This window comes from Phasianus colchicus, chromosome 1, assembly GCF_987193195.1.
Source record: "Phasianus colchicus chromosome 1, bPhaCol1.hap1.1, whole genome shotgun sequence".
Taxonomy (NCBI): domain Eukaryota; kingdom Metazoa; phylum Chordata; class Aves; order Galliformes; family Phasianidae; genus Phasianus; species Phasianus colchicus.
Genome location: NC_143436.1, coordinates 121,700,656 through 121,720,598, shown reverse-complemented (window position 1 = coordinate 121,720,598; position 19,943 = coordinate 121,700,656). Strand labels below are relative to the sequence as shown.

At 41.3% G+C, this 19,943-nt stretch overlaps 2 protein-coding genes across 4 annotated transcripts in view; one reads left to right on the top strand and one right to left on the bottom strand.

Moving 5' to 3' along the window:
• The first annotated feature begins 1,673 nt into the window (after positions 1–1,673).
• Positions 1,674–13,627, top strand: PDHA1 (pyruvate dehydrogenase E1 subunit alpha 1). 3 transcript variants are annotated; one of them, XM_031599340.2, is made up of 12 exons: positions 1,674–1,907; positions 3,861–3,875; positions 5,197–5,265; positions 5,876–6,049; positions 6,779–6,905; positions 8,895–8,986; positions 9,348–9,440; positions 10,092–10,247; positions 10,458–10,529; positions 11,453–11,520; positions 12,397–12,505; positions 13,232–13,627. In XM_031599340.2, the coding sequence occupies exons 1-12, from the start codon at positions 1,839–1,841 to the stop codon at positions 13,400–13,402; spliced, it is 1,215 nt and encodes a 404-aa protein (XP_031455200.1). In that variant the 5' UTR covers positions 1,674–1,838; the 3' UTR covers positions 13,403–13,627. The 3 variants fall into 3 exon arrangements, with proteins under 3 accessions (XP_031455200.1, XP_031455201.1, XP_031455202.1); XM_031599342.2 differs by lacking the exon at positions 1,674–1,907 and adding an exon at positions 2,013–2,086 and having other exon boundaries at positions 13,232–13,626; XM_031599341.2 differs by lacking the exon at positions 3,861–3,875.
• Positions 13,628–13,717: 90 nt separating this feature from the next.
• Positions 13,718–19,943, bottom strand: part of MAP3K15 (mitogen-activated protein kinase kinase kinase 15) — a 78,297-nt gene continuing 72,071 nt past the window's right edge. The window contains 8 exon segments of the mRNA XM_031599345.2: positions 13,718–14,420; positions 14,422–14,491; positions 15,669–15,745; positions 15,858–15,955; positions 16,134–16,246; positions 17,097–17,307; positions 18,136–18,241; positions 18,745–18,930. Of these exon segments, the coding sequence (XP_031455205.2) occupies positions 14,370–14,420; positions 14,422–14,491; positions 15,669–15,745; positions 15,858–15,955; positions 16,134–16,246; positions 17,097–17,307; positions 18,136–18,241; positions 18,745–18,930 (912 nt within the window). The 3' untranslated portion in view covers positions 13,718–14,369.

Here is a 19,943-nt window from a genome sequence, read left to right as displayed (position 1 = left end):
TAGTCACACAGTGAGCTGGGATAAGACCCAAATGCTGGATGCTTCCCCAAATCTCTAGCACAACAGCAGACATTTGTAACAGCAGCTGCAATCCAGAAGAATGATAACATTTCAGGATCACACCCGGAATGATAGAAAAGACTGAGTTTTGGCCTCCTGTCACACAGCACACCCTCGGTGTGGTAACAATAGAGTCACACATGGCAAGGTGCTCCATTATGAAATATTACATAATCATCTTCACCAAATAAATGTTCTGTTGGCATTCTCTGCTTATGATTTTATTATGTTTTCCTTTTCATTGTTTACCTCATTCACGAATTCGTTTCATCCATTGCTTCTTGGGGAGGGGAAGATTTAATTATTTCAGGATGCTGTAATACTTTTTAATGAAGAAAACATGCAAATGTTGATGAAATAGCATAAAAGGTAAAAATGTCACAAGAACATAATAAATGCTTTCCTGTTTTTCCAGGGGAGACAAAAATGGATCCTTTCCCATCAAAATAACCACTTTCTATGGTAATTAGAAATGTTGATAACACACCCGTGTGTAAGAGCATAAATATAAAAACTGTTCCACTTTTTATTTAATGTGAATAGGTGGATAACACTGGACTTGGAATAAGCTTGACAGCATTCTTTTTAATAATAATAATGTGAGGGTTTTTTTTGTTGATCAGGACCATGCCTATAACAACTGTTCACAGGTCTCCTGAAACCTTTACTTCATAGGGTTGCCTCTTGAAGTTGTAGCATGTGAGATAACTACATGCTTTAAATCTTGCACACAGAGACCAGTACGTTTGGCTCTTTTTAGCTGACGTAGATGAGCCCCATCAAAGGAACAATAAAATCACAGACTGAAGTTGTGAGTCCTTGATTGATCATGTACAGCAGGGATGTGGCACATCCCTCCAGCTGTGAGCAGGAGCTGGTTTTCCAAATGAGTGCTGAAGAAATATGCATCAGTAGAGGTACAAGCTGGGTATGAAGGGGATGACTTACACAGAGGTATTGCTGCCTAGAATCATAGAATAGCCTGGGTTGAAGAGGACCTCAAAGATCATCCACTTTCAACCCCCCTGCTATATGCAGGGTCACCAACCACCAGACCAGGCTGCCCAGAGCCACATCCAGTCTGGCCTTGAATGCCTCCAGGGATGGGGCATCCACAACCTCCTTGGGCAACCTGTTCCAGTGCATCACCACCCTCTGAGTGAAAAACTTCCTCCTAATAACTAACCTAAACCTCCCCTGTCTCGGTTTAAGACCATTCCCCCTTGTCCTATCACTATCCACCCATGTAAATAGTTGTACCCTCTCCTGTTTATACTCTCCCTTCACATACAGGAAGGCCGCAATGAGGTCTCCCTAACGCCTTCTCTTCTCCAAGCTAAACAATTCCAGTTCCCTCAACCTATCCTCACAGGAGAGGTTCTCCAGCCCTCTGATCACCTTACTGGTAAGAGAAAAAAGGCACGGCTCGCTGCTGCGGATCCAGGCCATCTCTAACAGCACCCCCCAGACCTGCCCACCTCCCCTAGCGCAGCGCTCACAGCCCCAAGCTGCCGGAGCCGCAGGAGCTGCGCCAAGCAGGAGGACACCGCCTCCATCCCGGCGGCACCGCCCGCAACCCCCGAGCATGCGCATGGCGGAGGCGGAACGCAGAGTAAGGCGTCGGTCGGCCCGGCGCTCGGAGTGTACGTCAGTCGGTTCCGTCACTTTGGTTGGCCGTAGGGCGGGCGGTGCGGTTGGCAGACGGGGCGGGTTCGGCGGGCGGTTGAAGGAGACTCGAGGACGGGACCCCCTCCAGAGTCGTCGCCCCTCCCCGCTCCATGCGCAAGATGCTGCTGGCCGCGCTCTCCCGCGTGCTGCAGGGTCCGGCCGCCGCCGCCGGCAGGACGGTGAGAGGGGCCGGCAGCTGCCGGGGCTGGGAGGGGGTTGGGAACGGCGGGCGCGGCGGGTGTGGGGGTGCGCGCCGCCTCAGGGGGAGGGCGGGGGAGGCCGTTAGCAGCGCAGCCGTTGGGCCGCACGGGGCACGCGCGATGCTGCTGTGCTTCAGTGCTTCGGCGGCAGCCCAGGTGTAAGGGTTAACGGCGTCACGGAGCCGGAAGGTGGGAGGGACCCGTGGAGGTCACCCACCCCGAGCCCGTGCTGAAGGGGGGGGGCTTTCCTGCCTTTCCTGAGCCGGTCGGGAATATTTCTAGAAGAGGAGACTCCACCGCCTCTCAGGGCAGCTTGCTCTGTCACCCTCACAGCAGAGAACGTCAGGCGGTGCCGGTGGCAAAAATCGGAGTTATCTCAGTTTGTTTTTCTCGTGCTATTTTAAATGCCGTGTAAAAAAAAAAAAAAAAAAAAAAAAGTCGCTGCCTGCGGGAGCACGCTGTAAATACCCAGCCCTTGGTGTGCCTGCCTGCTGCTGCTGGAGTACGGGAAGTGCACAGCGAGTGCTGCAGCCCACGCTTGGCAGCCCGGCACGGCCGTGTCTTCTCCATGGCTTTAGATGCGGGAACAATGTGCGGATATCTGTATTTATCGTGTTTAAAACACATCATTCCATTTCTGGAACCCTTTTCCAGGCTTTTTGCCTTAAATTTATTTTTATATTGGTATATTCTGGCTGTCAACACAATCAGGGTGAGCTTGGTCATCTTATTCCCCTCTACGTTCATCTGAGTTTTTTTGAAGCGAATCACAGAATCATTAAGGCTGGAAAAGACTTCTAAAATCACCTAGTCCGACCCCCAACCCATCACACCATGCCCAGTAACCACATCCCTCAGTGCCACATCCACACGGTTCTTGAACACCTCCAAGGATGGTGACTGCACCACCTCCCTGGGCAGCCTATACCACTTCATCACTGCTCTTTCAGAGAAGAAATGTTTCCTAATATCCAACCCAGACCTTCCCTGCCACACATGTTTTGCCTTTGCTCACTCAAATAATAGTCATTTAATCTTTTCCTCAGTATTCTTTCAAGTTGTGGGGTTTTAAAAATTACCTCAAAGTTTAATACGCTGTGTTTTCTCTGTCATGTGAAACATCTTTAGAATTTTCCCTTTTCATTCTCCTCATTCCAATGTAATGACTCTGTCTGCAAGGAAAAAAACATGCCAGCTGAAAAAAAATATGAACACTGGAGAAGAATGGGTGTTTTCTGACGGTGTTAAAGAGCATCTTTTGTCAGCTGAAGTCCAGTTGTCTTTCTGTCGTTGAGAGCAAACCTGTTGCCCTACTTCAGTGCTGGGGTAGCTCTTGCCTAGCAGTCATTTGTTGTGAAACAGCTGTAGATGGCTGGCTTCGTGCAGATGGCCTCAGAGAGCAGGGTCACCAGGAGGCCTTGTTGTGTGTACTGGGACTATATGGAATATAGATCTAAAAGCATTTCCTAATTTACAAATAAAATGTCTGTATTAAAATTTTCAGGTTTGGGTGCCAAAAATGTGTTCCTTTCTCCAAGTATTTGGCCTGCTCCTGACATACAGTGTTTTCCAGAAGTTCAAACCAGCTCCGTTTTGGATATCTTAGTATAGTTTTGGGGATCCTAGTGACTGCCAATTATTAACTATTCCTGTGCGTTTACAATGAATTTACAAATTACCAAATAAACAGAAGCAGTTTTAACCCATAAGGCATTATTTTATAACTACTCTGATTGTTTTGTAAAGCGTAAAGACGGGTTTCCATGACTCAAAGCTTGCCTAAAGGGAAACTACTTTTCTCAAAGCGTTCCAGTTAGCTAATAATTTGCTGATTCTCCTTCCCCAGTTGTTTGTTGCAGTTACTTACTCTTCTTTTTTTTCTTTCTTTGTTTTTTTTTTGTTTTTTCTTCCTTCCAAATGCTGCTAACCTAGGGAGCTGTTAGTGAGGTAAGACCTGAACCAGTTTTGTCAAGGATTTTCATATTTGTTTCTTCTGTTGTGTACTGGCCATGTATTTAAGAACTTCTGTAGAGATTCTCCAGTAGTGCTTCTATTCAGGTCTGGAGCTTGGACCAGGCTGACCTGCAGAAGTCCTTTCCAACCTCAGCCATTTGCTGGTTCTGTGAATCCCAGACTCATGACCGACTTCCAGCTCTAGAACTAAAATAGCTTTTTATCACTGGTAATACTGTTGCATCGTGGTAAAGAGTGTACCAACCTGGTTTAAATTAAGAACTCCAAATATTTAATCTGATAACATGGGGGCTTGTGAGGTCATGACAGCCTAACTAAATGGCCAACAGGAGATAATCAACAAGCATTGAGAAATTTCTCCTGGCATTTGTCCTGGTGTTACGGGTATCAATCATAGCTTTGTTGGAGACAGCACTGGGTAGTCTCAAAGTTTAAAAAGAGCTAACTTTGAGCATATGCATGTTCCATGGTTGAATAAACTTCTGAAATGTATGTGTGACAATTAGCAGTACAACTTTGCTGCTGAAAATCAAGTGCATTCCTCACACTGTGGCCACAAGGCATGCGTGGACAGGCAATTACCATGTACTTAAGTTATCTAAGAATAGCAGTTGTTAGTTAATAGACTGTGCACACTCTTTTAGACAGAACAGTAAGGTATCTTCAAACATCTTGTCTCTCTCCTACTACGTCAGCTCTGTAGTTCTGTATTTCGTGCACCCTTGGGTAGCTGTGCTGCTACCTGCTTAAATAATACTCTCTGTCTTTATTATTACTGCCTGCATCCTTCCATTTTCTCTTCCCTTAAAAGGAAAGAGAGTAGTTCACATTCCAGAAGTCTGCTGTGTTGGGTTGTGTGTTTTTTCTCCCAGGGAAGCTTTTTGTTCTGTCAAGGTGAAATTGCAGTCAGTGCAAAGAGCCATCTTAATTGGCTGTCACTGCTCATATAAGGAATGTATCAGGTGAAGGGAAAAAAATATATATTTTTTGTGATGTTGATCCTTTTTACAGTCTTCTGAAGCTTACTTATTTTATGTAGTTAATCAAGGGTATTAAAAAATTGAAATTCTGTTCTCTTTTTCTAATCTTAATTTAAATACTGGGTTTTGAAGGAGTTCTACTGCATGCGTTCAAAATCCAAGTTGTCTGATATTATAAGGATATGCCACTGGAAAGTTTCAGTCGCAAAGTATTTTAGTGTCAATGTACTATTAGAAATGATTTGAGACTTTATCTGTTACTGCTTGGTAATTATATATGTCAGTACTGCTCACGTTTTGTTTTTCTTTTTAAGGCCTCTCGAGTGATGGTAGCATCACGTAACTATGCTGACTTTGCAAATGAAGCTACGTTTGAAATTAAGGTAAAGAAGCTGAATGCTTAATGCTTGTATTCTGTGGAAGCAGCGCTGTAGATCCTGACATGATGGAGCTCACCCCTTATCATTTCAGTTACAAAAGTACTAGGTGGATTTCCAGAACCAAACCCCTTGCTATCTGCTCTGATTTCTACATGGAGTTGGAAATAGTGTGCGTGGATGCATGTAGTCATGTTATTGTGTTAATTCAAACTGAAGTCACGTGCAGGTGTGTTGTTTCAAATTCGTTAGGGCATCAGTAGATCTGCTGTGGAGAGACTTGGTCTAATAGAAGATGCCATGCAGGCTTCATAGCCTACAGTAGTGGCTACAGCGGTATTGTGGCCATCTAGTGCACTGGCAGAGTAATGTGTTTGATTTGTTCCACTGAATGTGTAAGACTTATTTTTTTGGTAGGGGTAACTAAAATCAGCCCTTCTTGCAACTAGGTGTAGCTCATAGTTTGGGAGAGAAGCTGTGTTGTATGTGTTGGGGTTTGCTTTTTTAAAAAGACATTACGACCTGAATTTGAAACTGACGTGTCATTTAAAAAAAAGTGCTGTTAATAAACAGGATTGATGAGTGTCAAGAAGTAACTACTTGTTCAACTTTACAGCCGTGTGACCTCCATCGCCTGGAAGAAGGCCCTCCTACCACTGCAGTGCTGACACGAGAGGAGGGGCTCCATTACTACAAGACAATGCAGACCATACGGCGCATGGAGCTGAAGTCTGACCAGCTCTACAAGCAGAAGATTATTCGTGGCTTCTGTCACTTATATGATGGTCAGGTGAGATGGTCTTTCCCCAAGACATTTTTATACTGTCTTGCCTTATTTAATTTAGGGTTTTGAAATAGATGAGGATTGTAAATCTAGAACTCAGTATCGATGCATGATGTCTGAAGTCATAGCAGGTCTGCAGTTTGGGTCATTATTTCCTTACAAGCAATGTCTGAGCACACAAAGGGATTCCTGATTTCTTGGGGCAACAATGGGAAGAGAGAAAAGGCGAGGTGCAGCTGCAGTGAGGAATAAGCTATTGTAGCATAGTCAATTAAGCGCATTTGGAAACTCACATCCTCATTATCAAGCCCCACAGATAAGTTTTCTTCCAGCTTCTCACAGATTATACATCCACTAAAAAGCAACAGTCAGGAGAAGGAACTTAATGAAGTTGGTGAACTGAACTGTAGTTACTTAGATACTTCATTTGGGAGATGAACATAGAAGAAATCTGCAGGTCTTTCTACCTTCTCATTTCTAATTCTTCCCTGATTTTCTTGGTTGCACACAGAACAGGTTGGAATATAGAGCCCAAGGCTATTGTAGCTCCAGATTCTGCAAAGACAGGCCTATTCCTCCTTGGGATTTAAGGCATTCTGCTGTTATCTGTGCTTTTCCTGTTTCCTGTTGCTTTATTTCTTGTGCGGGGGACCACAGACAGACCGAGCCATACTGCAGCCTGTGGAAATGGTGTGCTTCCTCTTCATTGCTGAACTTGCTTTCCATTGATGACAGGAGGCTTGCTGCGTAGGGCTTGAAGTTGCCATAAAGCCTACAGACCATGTGATAACAGCATACAGAGCTCATGGATTTACTTATGCCCGAGGTGTCCCCGTTCGAGAAATTCTCGCTGAACTTACAGGTTTGTGCTAAATAAAATGAGGGTTTATGTGCTACTGCCTCAGGATTATTTTTACCAAAGTTCAAAATGATGTTGATGCACAAAGCATACCAGGGATCCAGAACTGATGTAGTAACACGGCAGAATGAACATTGTTTATGATCTGTGTTCTATAATAAAAAGCAGCTGCATCATTAAAGTAAAAAGGTTTAAGTGCTGCTACTTCTTGTAGCTCCAAATGTGATTTAGGTAGAATGTATGTAATTTAAATCACTGCTGGATCTGAAAGTATTGTATTTACATTTATATTTTAAAAAAGGGAATGGAGAAAAAATACAAGGAAGAATAAACCTGTTGACTGTAGTTTGTTTCTGGAGTGGTAGAAAGACAAACTATGCTGAGAATTCCTTTACTACCTAAAAGATGAAACACAGGAACCGAGATAATTTGCTAGAGTACATTACGTTAATCCTATCTAATTTTCTGACAGGTATCAGGACTAAGGCTGGATGTGGCTCTGGGCAGCCTGGTCTAGTGGTTGGTAACCCTGCAAATATGCAGGGGGATTGAAACTGGATAATCATTGTGGTCCTTTTCAACCCAGGCCATTCTATGATTCTGTGATAATGGACAGAGGAAAAAACATGTAGATATCAGTTTAATTACTTGTTATTAAATCTTTTGATGCTATTAGCTGTGACCCTGTATAAGAAATAACTAAATCGCAGTTTAACTGAAAAGTAATTAGAAAAACATAATTAATGTAATTGCCAAAACTGATGTCAAACAAAAGGATGTATTCTGCAAAAAGTTAAAGCAGCTGTCTGCTGCCAGCATAGTTCCATTCATAATTAGGGGAATGGTGTGGAGGAATTGTGTATGTTGGACTGGAAGATAGTATAGTGTTAGTGTTAATATGTGTTGGGGGTGAGCTGTGCGCTCTTAGATTAGTGATTCTGAAAAATGAGAGAAATGGCCTGAGAAATAGGGAGCAAGCTAGGTGAAATACCAATTGGCTGAGCATTACTTGAGCAGAAGAAGAGCTAGGGTCTTGAGAGATTGTTTTTTGACATCTTGACATATTTGAAATGTATTATAATTATATGAAGACAATCCCAGTGCCTAGCATCTGTAGGATCTCTGCTGGAGAACAGTATTCTTATGGTTTTTGATAACTGCTTAGGCAGCTAAAAAATGCAAATGCTCAAATAGAGATTCACACTGCACTGGAGGAGGGGATGGCTAGATGGGCATTTCTCAAACTTTCTCACTTGGGAAGTTTATCTTGGGGGAGTGAAGTGGATGGAGCGGATCAAAGAATAGCTTGACTCTGTGGGTGGGAGGAGGTACATATGTTAGGAAGGAAGAAGGCAAACGACAGTTGTGAACAATGCTGGGCTAGGTATTCAAGGTTTATCTGGAGGGAGGGAGTTGTGGGTTTTTGTTGAGGTATTTTGTTTGATTCTTTGTCCTATCTGTAACTTCTACTTCTGGCTGTTGTCACAGGGAGGACAAGTGTGGATTACTGCTATTAACTTGGAACAATGTTCATATTTTTCTTGCAGAAGATAAAGTAAAAGGACTGTAGATACTTCTTGCACTTCTTGTTAAAGTACCGTGGATTAGATTCATGAGAAATGTAGACCATACTGCCTATTTCAAATAGACAACCACCTGGGATGTTTCAGTGTCCTGAAAAATACAACAGCACTTTATAGTAAATTAGGGACTAAAATTAATGAATAAATCTTATTCTGTACTTCTCAAGGGATGTTTTCATTAGCATTCTTCACCCTGGCTTCTTTTGTTTGGTGATACATTTAACTGTAAGTTCTGTGTGGAGAAGCCATTATGTTTGATGTATGACAATCAGCATCTTAACTCTCCTGAGATTTATCTCATGATAACAGTAACATTGGAATGTTTTATTACCTTTAGGAATTGAATTAGCTGTTACCATTTGTATAGCATTTTGCTTCTGAAAAAAGAAATCACTTATTCATGTTTCAGGTCGAAAAGGAGGATGTGTGAAGGGAAAAGGAGGATCAATGCACATGTATACCAAAAACTTTTATGGTGGTAATGGTATTGTTGGTGCTCAGGTATGTACGTGACTTCTGCTTTAAAATACAAGTTGAATTTGGCTGTTGTCCCATCCTAGCCTTTCTTCTCAATTTTCACAATGTGAACTTGTATGCAGCTACTATTGCTTTGTGACTGCTAAATTTGTTGCTATTCTGGCTTGCTGACAGCTTTGTAATCTGCATCAAGCCAAGAATATAGTTACTATTTCTATTTTGGCTGCTAGACAGATTGTCACCAACCCGTTTCCATTTGTTACTCTTCTTTTATCTGTTGAGCACATCCCTGATATCGGAAGTGTCTTCACACTTCTCAAGCAACCTGTCTCCAACATTCTCTAAACGTTGTTCTAAAATTGTGGTTTGTCCTGTACTGTGATAGGTTCCTCTTGGAGCTGGGATTGCGCTGGCCTGCAAATACTTCGGTAAAAATGAGGTCTGCCTGACATTATATGGGGATGGTGCAGCCAACCAGGTAAACAGGCTGTTTAAGGTAGCTCTGTGAGGAGAAATATGACTGCGGGCAATCGGTTTTCCTTCTGTGAACTGTGAGCTCTGCCTTTCTGCTGGGTAGAGGAGCACCTTCCCCTGTCTACCTAGTGTCTGCAACCCAGAGAGCATCTGGCTTTGAATCTGTTGTAATGATGTTTTGAAAAAATGAGTCTACTGATATCAGTGCATCTTGCTGAATCACTTACTTTAGACAATTATCTTCATTTAACTGGCAGAGAAATAAAGCCAGATAGGAAAAAAGTGATGTAGAGTGCACTGTTGATTTTTACCTTCCCACTTTCAAAACACATGGCATTCGAGAGTCCCTTCCAACTCAAACCATTCTGTGTTTTGTGCTACTCTAACACAGAGACTGAAATAGGTTTAAAACTTAAGAAATTCTATGAGTGGAGATAAACGTTACCTTTATAATATAACTTCTCTTTTATTGCTGCTGAGCTGCAGCAAGAGGCTAGTTTCAGATCACTTCTGGTATCAAAAGTTTTGCTAGCTGCAGCTGAATGATTTTTCAGTAGAGCCTAATGTGAGCCTTTCAGTAGAGCCTAATGTGAGCCCTTCAGTGAGCCTAAATGTGAGCTCCCTGTCCAGACAGAACTTGCTCATTTTCTTTCAGGGCCAGATATTTGAAACATACAATATGGCAGCCTTGTGGAAGTTGCCATGTATTTTCATCTGTGAGAACAATCGGTATGGAATGGGAACCTCAGTTGAAAGAGCTGCAGCCAGTACTGACTACTACAAAAGAGGAGACTTCATCCCAGGGCTTAGAGTGAGTACAGCTCCAGCATGCTTTGAGGCATGTGTGTGCAATACATACATGCCTGTGTATTTCTATTTATAAATATATTTATCAATATTTTTAAAAATAGAAAATTTAAGATTGAGTTCCTATTGCATTTGTGATATGAAAGTACTGAATTTGAAAGTTTGTTTTCCGGTCACTTCTTTTTTTTTTGACTTGACTTGTGCTGTGCATCAGGTGGATGGCATGGATGTTCTCTGTGTTCGAGAAGCAGCCAAGTTTGCAGCTGAGTACTGCAGAGCTGGAAAAGTAAGTAAGTTGGTAGCCATTCCTGTAACATAGGTGAAACTTTCAGCAATAATTGATGCATAAAACATTCCCCAACTTAGCTTAGCTTTCTGTAGTTACTGTAGAATTGTTTGTTTGTTTGACCTTATTTCCTCTGTTTCTTCACAGAAAGGAATCTACTAGTAGATTAATTAAGTTGTTCTTTAATTTTGTTAGAGTTGTTCACATACAGTTGGTATTTAATCAAGCTTTAAGAAAAAAAAGAATCTTGAGACCTTGTTAACTTCTTTCTCCTTTTTAGCAACCATACTTAAACTCTGTTGTGAAAAATGTTTTGACTGTTAGGCAGAAATTTATTAGCGGGATGGGCAAAAAAAATAATTCTACATTTGCAACAAAAGGAAAGTAAAGTAATTTTTTTGTGAGACTAGATATATGGCAACAAGAGAGATTTTTATGTACCTGCCTAGAAATACATACAAAACTATCTGGAACCTTAAGGGTTTTTCAGCATCAGTGCCTGTTACCCAAGGATAAAACTGTTCTGACATATCTGATGTTATGTGAAATGATGTTTGTGCTTGGAATGCACAGAAGGAAGTTTGCACAAAAGAACAAGCTGCTGGGAGTTACACTCTTGAAGTGAAATAATAAGCAATTTGAAATACTCTGGGTGATGGCAGAAAGGTATTGGAAGGGACCAAATTACTTAACAATGCTCAATAAGGACGTGAAAGTAAATGCTAGTAAATACCAATACTTTTTCATTTAAGAGGAGTTTTGTTTTGCTGCTTGTGATAATGATATGTGAATTGATTAAACTAAGAGAGAAAGTTGAATTAAAAACATTTGCCACTTGTACAATTCACCTGTAGCAAATACTGCTATAGCACAAATCGATTGCTCGAGGTGATAATGCTCTCTGTATGTTCTTTCTTTTTAAGGGTCCTATTGTGATGGAGTTGCAGACATACCGTTACCATGGCCACAGTATGAGTGATCCTGGCATAAGGTACCGTGGAAACCCTGTGTTAGCATTCACTGAAAACAATTAAGTATTGATGGTCAAAATCCTGACACTGTGTGAAATACATGAAAGTTACGATAAAATCGCTGTGACAAGTCTGACCACTCAGCCCTTGTTTTATTTTCAGTATTAAGAAAATGGAGTTTTCAGAACAAGCAATATCTGCTCAATTTTTTGTACCTTTTATTAATGAATTCTGCATTCTGTGTGACTTTGTGGCGTATTCTAAGAAAGCTTTAACTGAAAAGCAGTGCACTTTTCCAGGGTTTTAGAGTATATAAAAATCCTATAAGCCTAAAAGTAAAGGAACAGCTGGAGCGTCCAGTCAAATGGAACGCTTCTTAAAAAGCACAAGCATACAGGTGCCAAAAAGCCTTGGGCATTGAACCATCCAACAAATTCAAACTGATGTACATAAAGTAGACATAAACCTTAACACTTCATCGGAAACCTGTAGTGAATTGGAAGTTTTGATTGAGTTCGTTAAACATATCCCTCTGTAAGTTCTTTGACCCAATCTAATAGCATAGGGCAAGTCATGTAGCCCCCACTGCTCTTTCCCTTAGTAGAGATACGGAGGAAGAAATACAGCCTAATTGTAGCCATCTCAGCTACAGCAGCTTTCCTTTTCCTGCTTGCATCATATTTAAGTCTGGATCTATTTCAGTTTCCACTTTCAAACCTAAGAAGTCTTCTGGCTGTAGCTGTGCTGTACTTTGGGTAATGAATGCTGCTGTATTTTCATTGCATTCCTGACAATTCTCTGGTTACACCTTTTCTCTAAAAACAAGCTCTGTCCAGAACATCACTTTGATTCAAGAGAATTATTGAAGTTCATCTCTTTGCTTGTGTTCCTCCTAGCTATCGTACTAGAGAAGAAATTCAAGAAGTAAGAAGCAAAAGTGATCCCATTACCTTGCTGAAGGACAGAATGATCAACAATAACCTCGCTAGCGTTGAAGAATTAAAGGTACGGCTTTTACTAGATGTTTAAGCAAGCTTTTTTGCATTCATATACTACTTATCTCCTATTTATTCACTTTTTCTTCAAGCTTTTTTATTAGAATGTAACTTTTTGGTGATTGATAGTAAAGCTTTGTTGCACACTAGCTAATGCAGTTGTGCTCTGCAGGAACTGCTTTTTGCTTTTAGGTGCTGAGTGTAACTCAGTGCAAGGCTCTGTGAGTGTTAGTGTTTCAAATACATCTCTTGTCATGCTGGTGTCTAAGAAATCAAAATTGTCCACATGAACTAGAAAACAGGTAAGGCTCTGAACTTTGAGTCCTACACTGACAATGGCCATTGGTAATGAAGAATCCAAGTGAAGAAGCCAGAAGCTCTCTAAGCAAATGGTGTAAATATCCTGATTATTCTGCTATTGAGATCTCCTTAGACCTTTTAAAGGTCCGTGCATCAGAAGTGGGGGGGGTTTATGCCTGACCTATGAGGTTGCAGTCACATTTCTCTGTATACTTGCATTGTTTTGCAGAAGGAGAATACAAAAAAGAAAATGCTCAGTGTGGTCTTGTTCCTCTGGGATAACTAATTTGCTTTAGAAGGGGGGAAACCTCACAGTTTTCTAATTTTTTATGGACAGCTTTAATACTAGGTCTGATCAGCGCTTCAGCATCACTTTTAGATTCAAAATATTGATGCTTTTCCTGAGATGCCTTCTAATTAGCATTTCTTTATTTAGGAAATTGATGTGGCAGTGAGAAAAGAGATAGAGGAAGCTGCTCAGTTTGCTACCACTGACCCAGAGCCCCCACTGGAAGAACTCGGTAACCACATTTACTTCAATGAGCCGCCCTTTGAAGTGCGTGGCCCCAACCAGTGGATAAAGTATAAGTCTCTCAGCCATTCATAAGAATAAGTGAGTGCATTTACAAGAACTGTAATGACTCAGATACCTTAATCTTTAACACCTCCTCTTTCAAAAGAAGAGGTGTTGAGTAAGGCAGTCCCATCTCAGTACAGATTGTCTTAAACATGCCTGAATGTTATTTCAGAAGGAACTGAATTTGAGAAAGCAGCAGTTTATTTAAATTGCTATATATTTGCTTCACAGGTTTTCTTTGGCTTGCTCTATTTGTCATGTACAGTGTAAAAAAATAAATAAATAAAATTAAACTTTAACAACATTTAAACTGGTTTTCTGTGTTTTTTTTTTTTTAAAGCAGTTGATAAAGAAACAAAAGACCTTTCAGGTTTGCCATGTTTTTACTGCAGCCAAATTACAAAATCAAAACCATCATGCAGGCTTTGCTTAGTTGCTCACTGAGAGTAGCTTTCGTACACAAAGCTATGTAGAGTTGTAGAGGAAGAAGTGACATATGCTACAGCTTAACCACTTCCTGCTTAAGCCATCAGCCAGCACACCTGTCACACATTCTAAAAGTTCAGTGTGCACAATACTAAAGCCCAATTCAGGTGTGTGATACAGTCTTCATTCTGCCCCTCCCAGCTCCCTCTATTCCCCTCAGCCACTTCCCTATTAGGACAGTACAAGAAGCTAAAAAACCAAAATGTCCTCAGATCTATACAGCACTGCTTATATACAACTACAACATTGGCCTGTTATCAACATTGTTTTTCTCCTAGAGCCAAACCATAGCATTGTACCAGACACGATGAAGAAAATCAATTCTGTCTCAGCTAAGGCTTTATATTTACAGTGATAGGACATTTGTCTTCTGTGCTACTCTTCCATAAGCTGTTACTACTTGCTGTGTATTACGCTGATGGTCAAATGAGCTATGTAATTGTGCAAAACCTGCAAAGCAGGGGGACTATGTACATATATACATCCAATAATTTAGGAATGTATCTATCTTTCATTTGCTTACTCCCATTACACATTCTGTTTCCAAAGAGCTATCCTTCTGCCTCCATGGACTTATCGGGTGTTTGTCGGTGGGTTAATATCGCATTCCAGATTCTGCAGAGAAGTCCGCCACTGTCTCAAGAACAATAGAGAACAATTAGGGAGAGCAGTAACTGGTTAGGGAAAAACCATCATCTTCATTGAAAGTGAGCAAGGAGTAAACTCTAAAGTGGTTGGAAAGCTGCCTGATGGAAAGGGATCTTGGTGGACTGATGGACAGTCGGCTGAAAATGAGCCAGCCCAGTTGGCCAAGAAGGCCAACGGCATCCTGACTTGTATCAGGAATGGTGTGGTGAGCAGGACTAGGGAAGTCATCCTGCCCCAGGACTCAGCACTGGAGAGGCCTCACCTCGAGTACTGTGTTCAATTTTAGGCACCTCAGTACAGAAAGGACATGGAGGTGTTGGAGCAGGTCCAAAGAAGGGCAACAAGGCTTGTGAAGGGCTTGGAGAATACACCCTACAAGGAGCAACTGAAGGAACTGGGGCTGTTTAGTCTGGGGAAAAGGAGGCTGAGGGGAGACCTTATTGCTTCCAATATCTGAAAGGTGCTTACAGCAAGAGTGGGGCTGGTCTCTTCTCACTGGTGACAGGACAAGGGGAAACGGCCTCAAGTTGCACCAGGGTAAGTTTAGGTTGGATATCAGGAATCACTTCTTTACAGAAAGGGTTGTTAAGCACTGGAATAGGCTCCTCGGGAAGGTGGTTGAGTCACCGTCCCTGGATGTGTTTAAAAATCATTTGGATGTGGTGCTCAGGGACATGATTTAGCGGAGGGTTGTTAGTTAGGGTAGTATGGTTAGGGTGTGGTTGGACTCAGTGATCTTTAAGGTCTTTTCCAACCTGAGCAATTCTATGATTTACCAATTACGACAGCATAAAAAAAACCCCAAACACTATATTCCTTTAAGCTTAGGGCCAAACAACTTCTTCCATGTCAGCCAGAGATTAACAGAATGACAATAAAACGGGGAGGAAAAATAAGTAAATTCTTCATGCCTATATGACCATTTGGTGCTGAATGACAGAGAAATAGTTCTCATTCATGGCAAATAGAAAAATTTTGAGGGCATGTTATAACTTACTGTATAGTTTATGTTATGTTGTTATAGTGTGGCAGTCAGTTGTTCATATGTTAACAGAAGATCAGAGTAAATTAATAGGTCTATAATAATATCATAACATCTACCCCTCACCCCCTTTTTTTATTAATTAAGCTCTCAGCAGTGACCCAAGATGTAGTTCCTTACCGCAGTTGAAGGCATCGCAAATCATCCTTAGTGATGTCATTAAGGACAGTACTCAGTGTATAATCCTCTTCAGCAAACTGAAAGGGAAATTTGTTCCTAAATAAGTAAGTATTCCTCCTTTGAAACCCAACTGCTAACAAGGGCTGTCTTTTTTTTTTTTTAAAGGTCTCTCTCTCTATATATATTTACCCTTCTAATGGTATCCGGGTCTGCCCCTTGTTGTTTCAGCCAGTTTGTGAGCTCTGGGTCTGCATTCTCGTTTAAAGTTGATGCAGGCCACTGCCAGTCTTTAACAGAAAAAATAAATAAATAATAATAATATGTCATTACACCTCAAAACTAGGACAAAAGTGGTGGTTTTGAGACTATTTAAACTTAAAATAGAAGATCCAAATCACCATTTAACCAATTCCATGAACTTGAACATACATGCTGTCAAAGTACTCACTCAGTATCTTCTCTTACCTCTGGGTTTAAGTCTTAATTGAAGCAAGTGCAATTCCTGTGTTTTTTGCTCCAAAGATTGTTGTAAGAGGGTCTGATACTCCTTCTCCTTCTGAACGAGTTTTTCCAAAAGCCTGTTAGCATACAAGAAGATAAATATCCACCATAATGAGAATAAATCTAACTGAATAAAACATATATCATTTTTTAACAACTGCCATGGGACTTGACACAAGGGATACTTGATGCTCTTAAGTAATATATCTTATGACAGATTCCCTTTTTGTCCCCTTTTGAGACTCAGCTTGGTGGTAGCACTTTAAGGCCCTCATCTTTGCAGCAGAATTTAGTAAATACATTATAAATTCTTTTCCTGGTGTTCAGCAGTTTCCCTGGGCAGAATTTCTATCTTTCTTTATAGTTTACTGCAAGGCACTATGCACCAAACACTATGGCGATTTACTTTGCACCCATACAGAAGATGCATCAGCAGCACCATTACAAATACAACCCATGAAAAATAGGAAAGGGGTTTTGATGAGCTCTGCGTACACTCATTAATGAGCCTGCCACATCTCATGAGCTATTCTGGCCATCCCCTGCAGGAGGAAGAAGGAACATTGTTCCTCTAGTATCTACTGCTACATTTTCATAAAACTTGCAAGAACATCTCCGATGGTGCCATTAGGTGAGGTGGCATCTAAGGCAGTAGAAAAGAAACAAACGGTGTTACATAGGCATCATTACTTAACAGTAGAAATCCACCAGGACACACTGCAACATAAAAATTATTGGCACAGAAATGAAAGTTGTATAGAAAGCTGTTGAATTGTCATACTGGTGCTGCCAGCACACTCTGAATCCATTTGTGTTGCTGGCAGGTGTGCTTTGTCACCAGGTTAAGTACATGCCACTGCAGGAAGCATGTCTGCGAGATTTTTAAAGGCCCTAGAAATAAACACATAGTGTTTGTGTATGGGTTACCTTATGGTCTCTTGTTTGAGTCTGCCCAATTCCAGGCTAAGCTGCTGCTGAGCCTCGTGTGACACCACGGAGCTGAGGGTGCTAACTCCTGATGTGACAGCAGCATCCTCTGTCCCATTTTGTTCAGAGGGATGGAAACTCTCTTCCACTTTGTCACAATCTTTGTCGCCACCTTCAGTTTCTGATGCTGGCTCAAAGTGAGCTCGAAGTTCTGATAAAATGAAACATCATAAGATCTTATTTGGATTGGTTTATCTACATAGGGTAGTGCAGTTTGCTCTTTCCTACTATAGGTGGAGGAGCCTCGGCTGAGGACTTGTTTCATGATGCACAGAGGAGTAGGGAAAGCCTTATTAGCTGGAGCACAGATGTTACAACATCAGTGCTAGAAGAAGTGCCACAGCACATTTGGACTGAAAGGGTTCACTATCAGTAAGTTAGTTCAGAACATTCTCATACTGGAAATGGTGTTCGACACTTCAGAGTTACAAAACTACTCAGTTTCAGCTTAGCCTTACTCCTGCACAGGTCACCGTCTTTTAACCTCCTCCCTTTTGGTAATGGTGATGCTTGTTCCTGCTACCTACCCATCTATAGACCAAGACTGTATTTCTCCTCATGTAAATGCACTACCACTGCATCAGTTCCAGAGCTGAGCAGTCATTTGCCAGAACACGTAACCACAGCAGACAAGCAGCATTAACCATTTGGATATTATCTAAATGTCGTATAGAGTCATTTTCTTTCCAACTACAAATGGTCCAGCTTGGACTAAGCTTAATATATATATATTTTTTTTTTTTAAACTGGACCAGACTGGTGATGCAGAACCACTGGTACCCACTGTGTGCTTTCGTACTGCAACTGTGGCATTAATCCTCACAATCAATGCTTCTTTCTGATCCTGTACCTTTGACGTAGTAGCACAGGGGATGCGGGTAATGACACGCTGGTGGAGTACACTGAAACCTGTTTCATTTGCTACACAAATGCACAGTCAGCTTTTCCTTTTAGTTTGTTTACAACTGGATTGTTTTACCTGGAATAAGAATGGTGACTGCTGCTTGGACTGCACGGCGAATTATATTGTCCATTGCAAACATCCAGTGGGGCCTTATTAAATGATTTCTTAACACTTTGTTAACCTGCAGGTATATGAGCAAGTAAAAGTAAGTTAAATTGCAACAAACAATATTTACTTGCATCTTAGGAAACAAAATCTTGGTTTTCAACATTAAGGTGAAGTTTTCAGTGTAAAAATCACCAAAACCCTCCCACTTTTGAAAGGCTAAACAGCCAGTTTGATAGTGTTAGTCTAGAGCTCTCAAACCAGACCGTGACATTCAGGTCCCTGTACTGCACAATGGGAGGTGAATAGAAAAAAAATGTAGGATGCAGAACAATCTTTAGAACTTGCTGGTAGCCCATGGCAGCTCAGCTTCATGGCCAGGCTGGGAGCATCCATCTCACTGAGGCTGAGGCTACAATCTGTTAGGGCTTCAGCTCCATGTGCCTGTCTGCAGCTTTTCTGTTCAGCAAGAATGGGAACAGGGGGTGAGGTGAGGAAGAGCGGGGAGGCTACAAACCCCTGCACTGAGAGGACTGTCCAGGAAGAATTCCTCTCCTTCTGGCCAGGCAAGGAACTCACCGCATCCTGAAATCCAAACAGCACCAGATGAATCTGATTGATGGAAGTGCTGTCAAAGTCCAGATCCATTTTCAGTTTGGATATGGTAGATGCCATCACTCTGTGCTCAGGAGAATGTATGAAGTCCCTTAAAATCCCAATAATTTGCTTGATGTGGGCCATTGAAAGCTGCAGTTCTTCAGAGCTCTGGAGAAAAGATGATAAAAGCCTATCAAGTAAATCCCAATATCATTAAGTATCTAATTAGTAGTATTAGTATCTAGGTTACAATTTATAGCTTTGCACCTGTATGTTTCACACCTAAACACAGATACCACAGAACCTTTGATTCTGCCAAGTCTTTATTTTCTCCCTTTGTCTATGTCTTTTTTTGTTTTAATCAGTAATTTCTATTTACCAAAAATGAATTGCACCTACTGCTATCAGGGCTGTCACAAAGAGAGGTTCAAGATAATATTTACACATTTGTCCAATGTACTGTAGAGGGCAGCTTTCCTCCATAAAAGCACTAGAGTGAGTGGTAAGGGACCCAAATGTTTGTAGACTGTGTCCCTATAATAAGCTGACTCTGGACTTCCAAGTAATTGTGTAGACATTATATAATCATTATGTTTATGCACCCATCTATTGCAAGTCCGAAAAAGCTCTACGATTACACAGCAACAGCTCTCAAATGTTCATTCTCTGATTTGCAGCCCATACCCCCTACAGTTAAAGCCATTTCAGTACATGTAAGAACAGCCACCTGTGTAATTAAAAAGAAAAGGGCAAGTATTACAGAAATAATGGAAAGATGATTAAAGCAATACTACAGAACAGCTGGGGACTGAGGTAGGATGTGCTTTACTAAATAATCCTTCTTTATCCTGGAAAATATTTGAAACTGTTGTTACTTCTGACTGAGATGTCATGTACACATTTTAGACTCTGTTAAGGCCATTAACTATTTCACTATTTTGTCCTTAAAAAAAAACACAAAAAAAGAAAAGAAAATCACCCAAACCACATCTCACCAATCTCAGTCCTCTAACAGCCAACAACTGCCCAAAGAACAGGAGCCCAGAAGCAAAAGGTGATGTCTGGTACCTATTCAGACTACAGCAAAAGGCTTAAACACAGTTAAAGGTATTCAGAAGGAATATCTTCAGCTCAACCACCTGAAGTTCACACACCATCTAATGCAAGTGCCACTGTGAATC

Coding starts and splice junctions, on each gene's coding strand:
- PDHA1 (XM_031599340.2), top strand. CDS start 1,839: ATGCGCAAGATGCTGCTGGCCGCGCTCTCCCGCGTGCTGCAGGGTCCG. Junction 10,248..10,457: donor ACTTCATCCCAGGGCTTAGA/GTGAGTACAGCT, acceptor GCTGTGCATCAG/GTGGATGGCATGGATGTTCT. Junction 12,506..13,231: donor CTAGCGTTGAAGAATTAAAG/GTACGGCTTTTA, acceptor TTCTTTATTTAG/GAAATTGATGTGGCAGTGAG.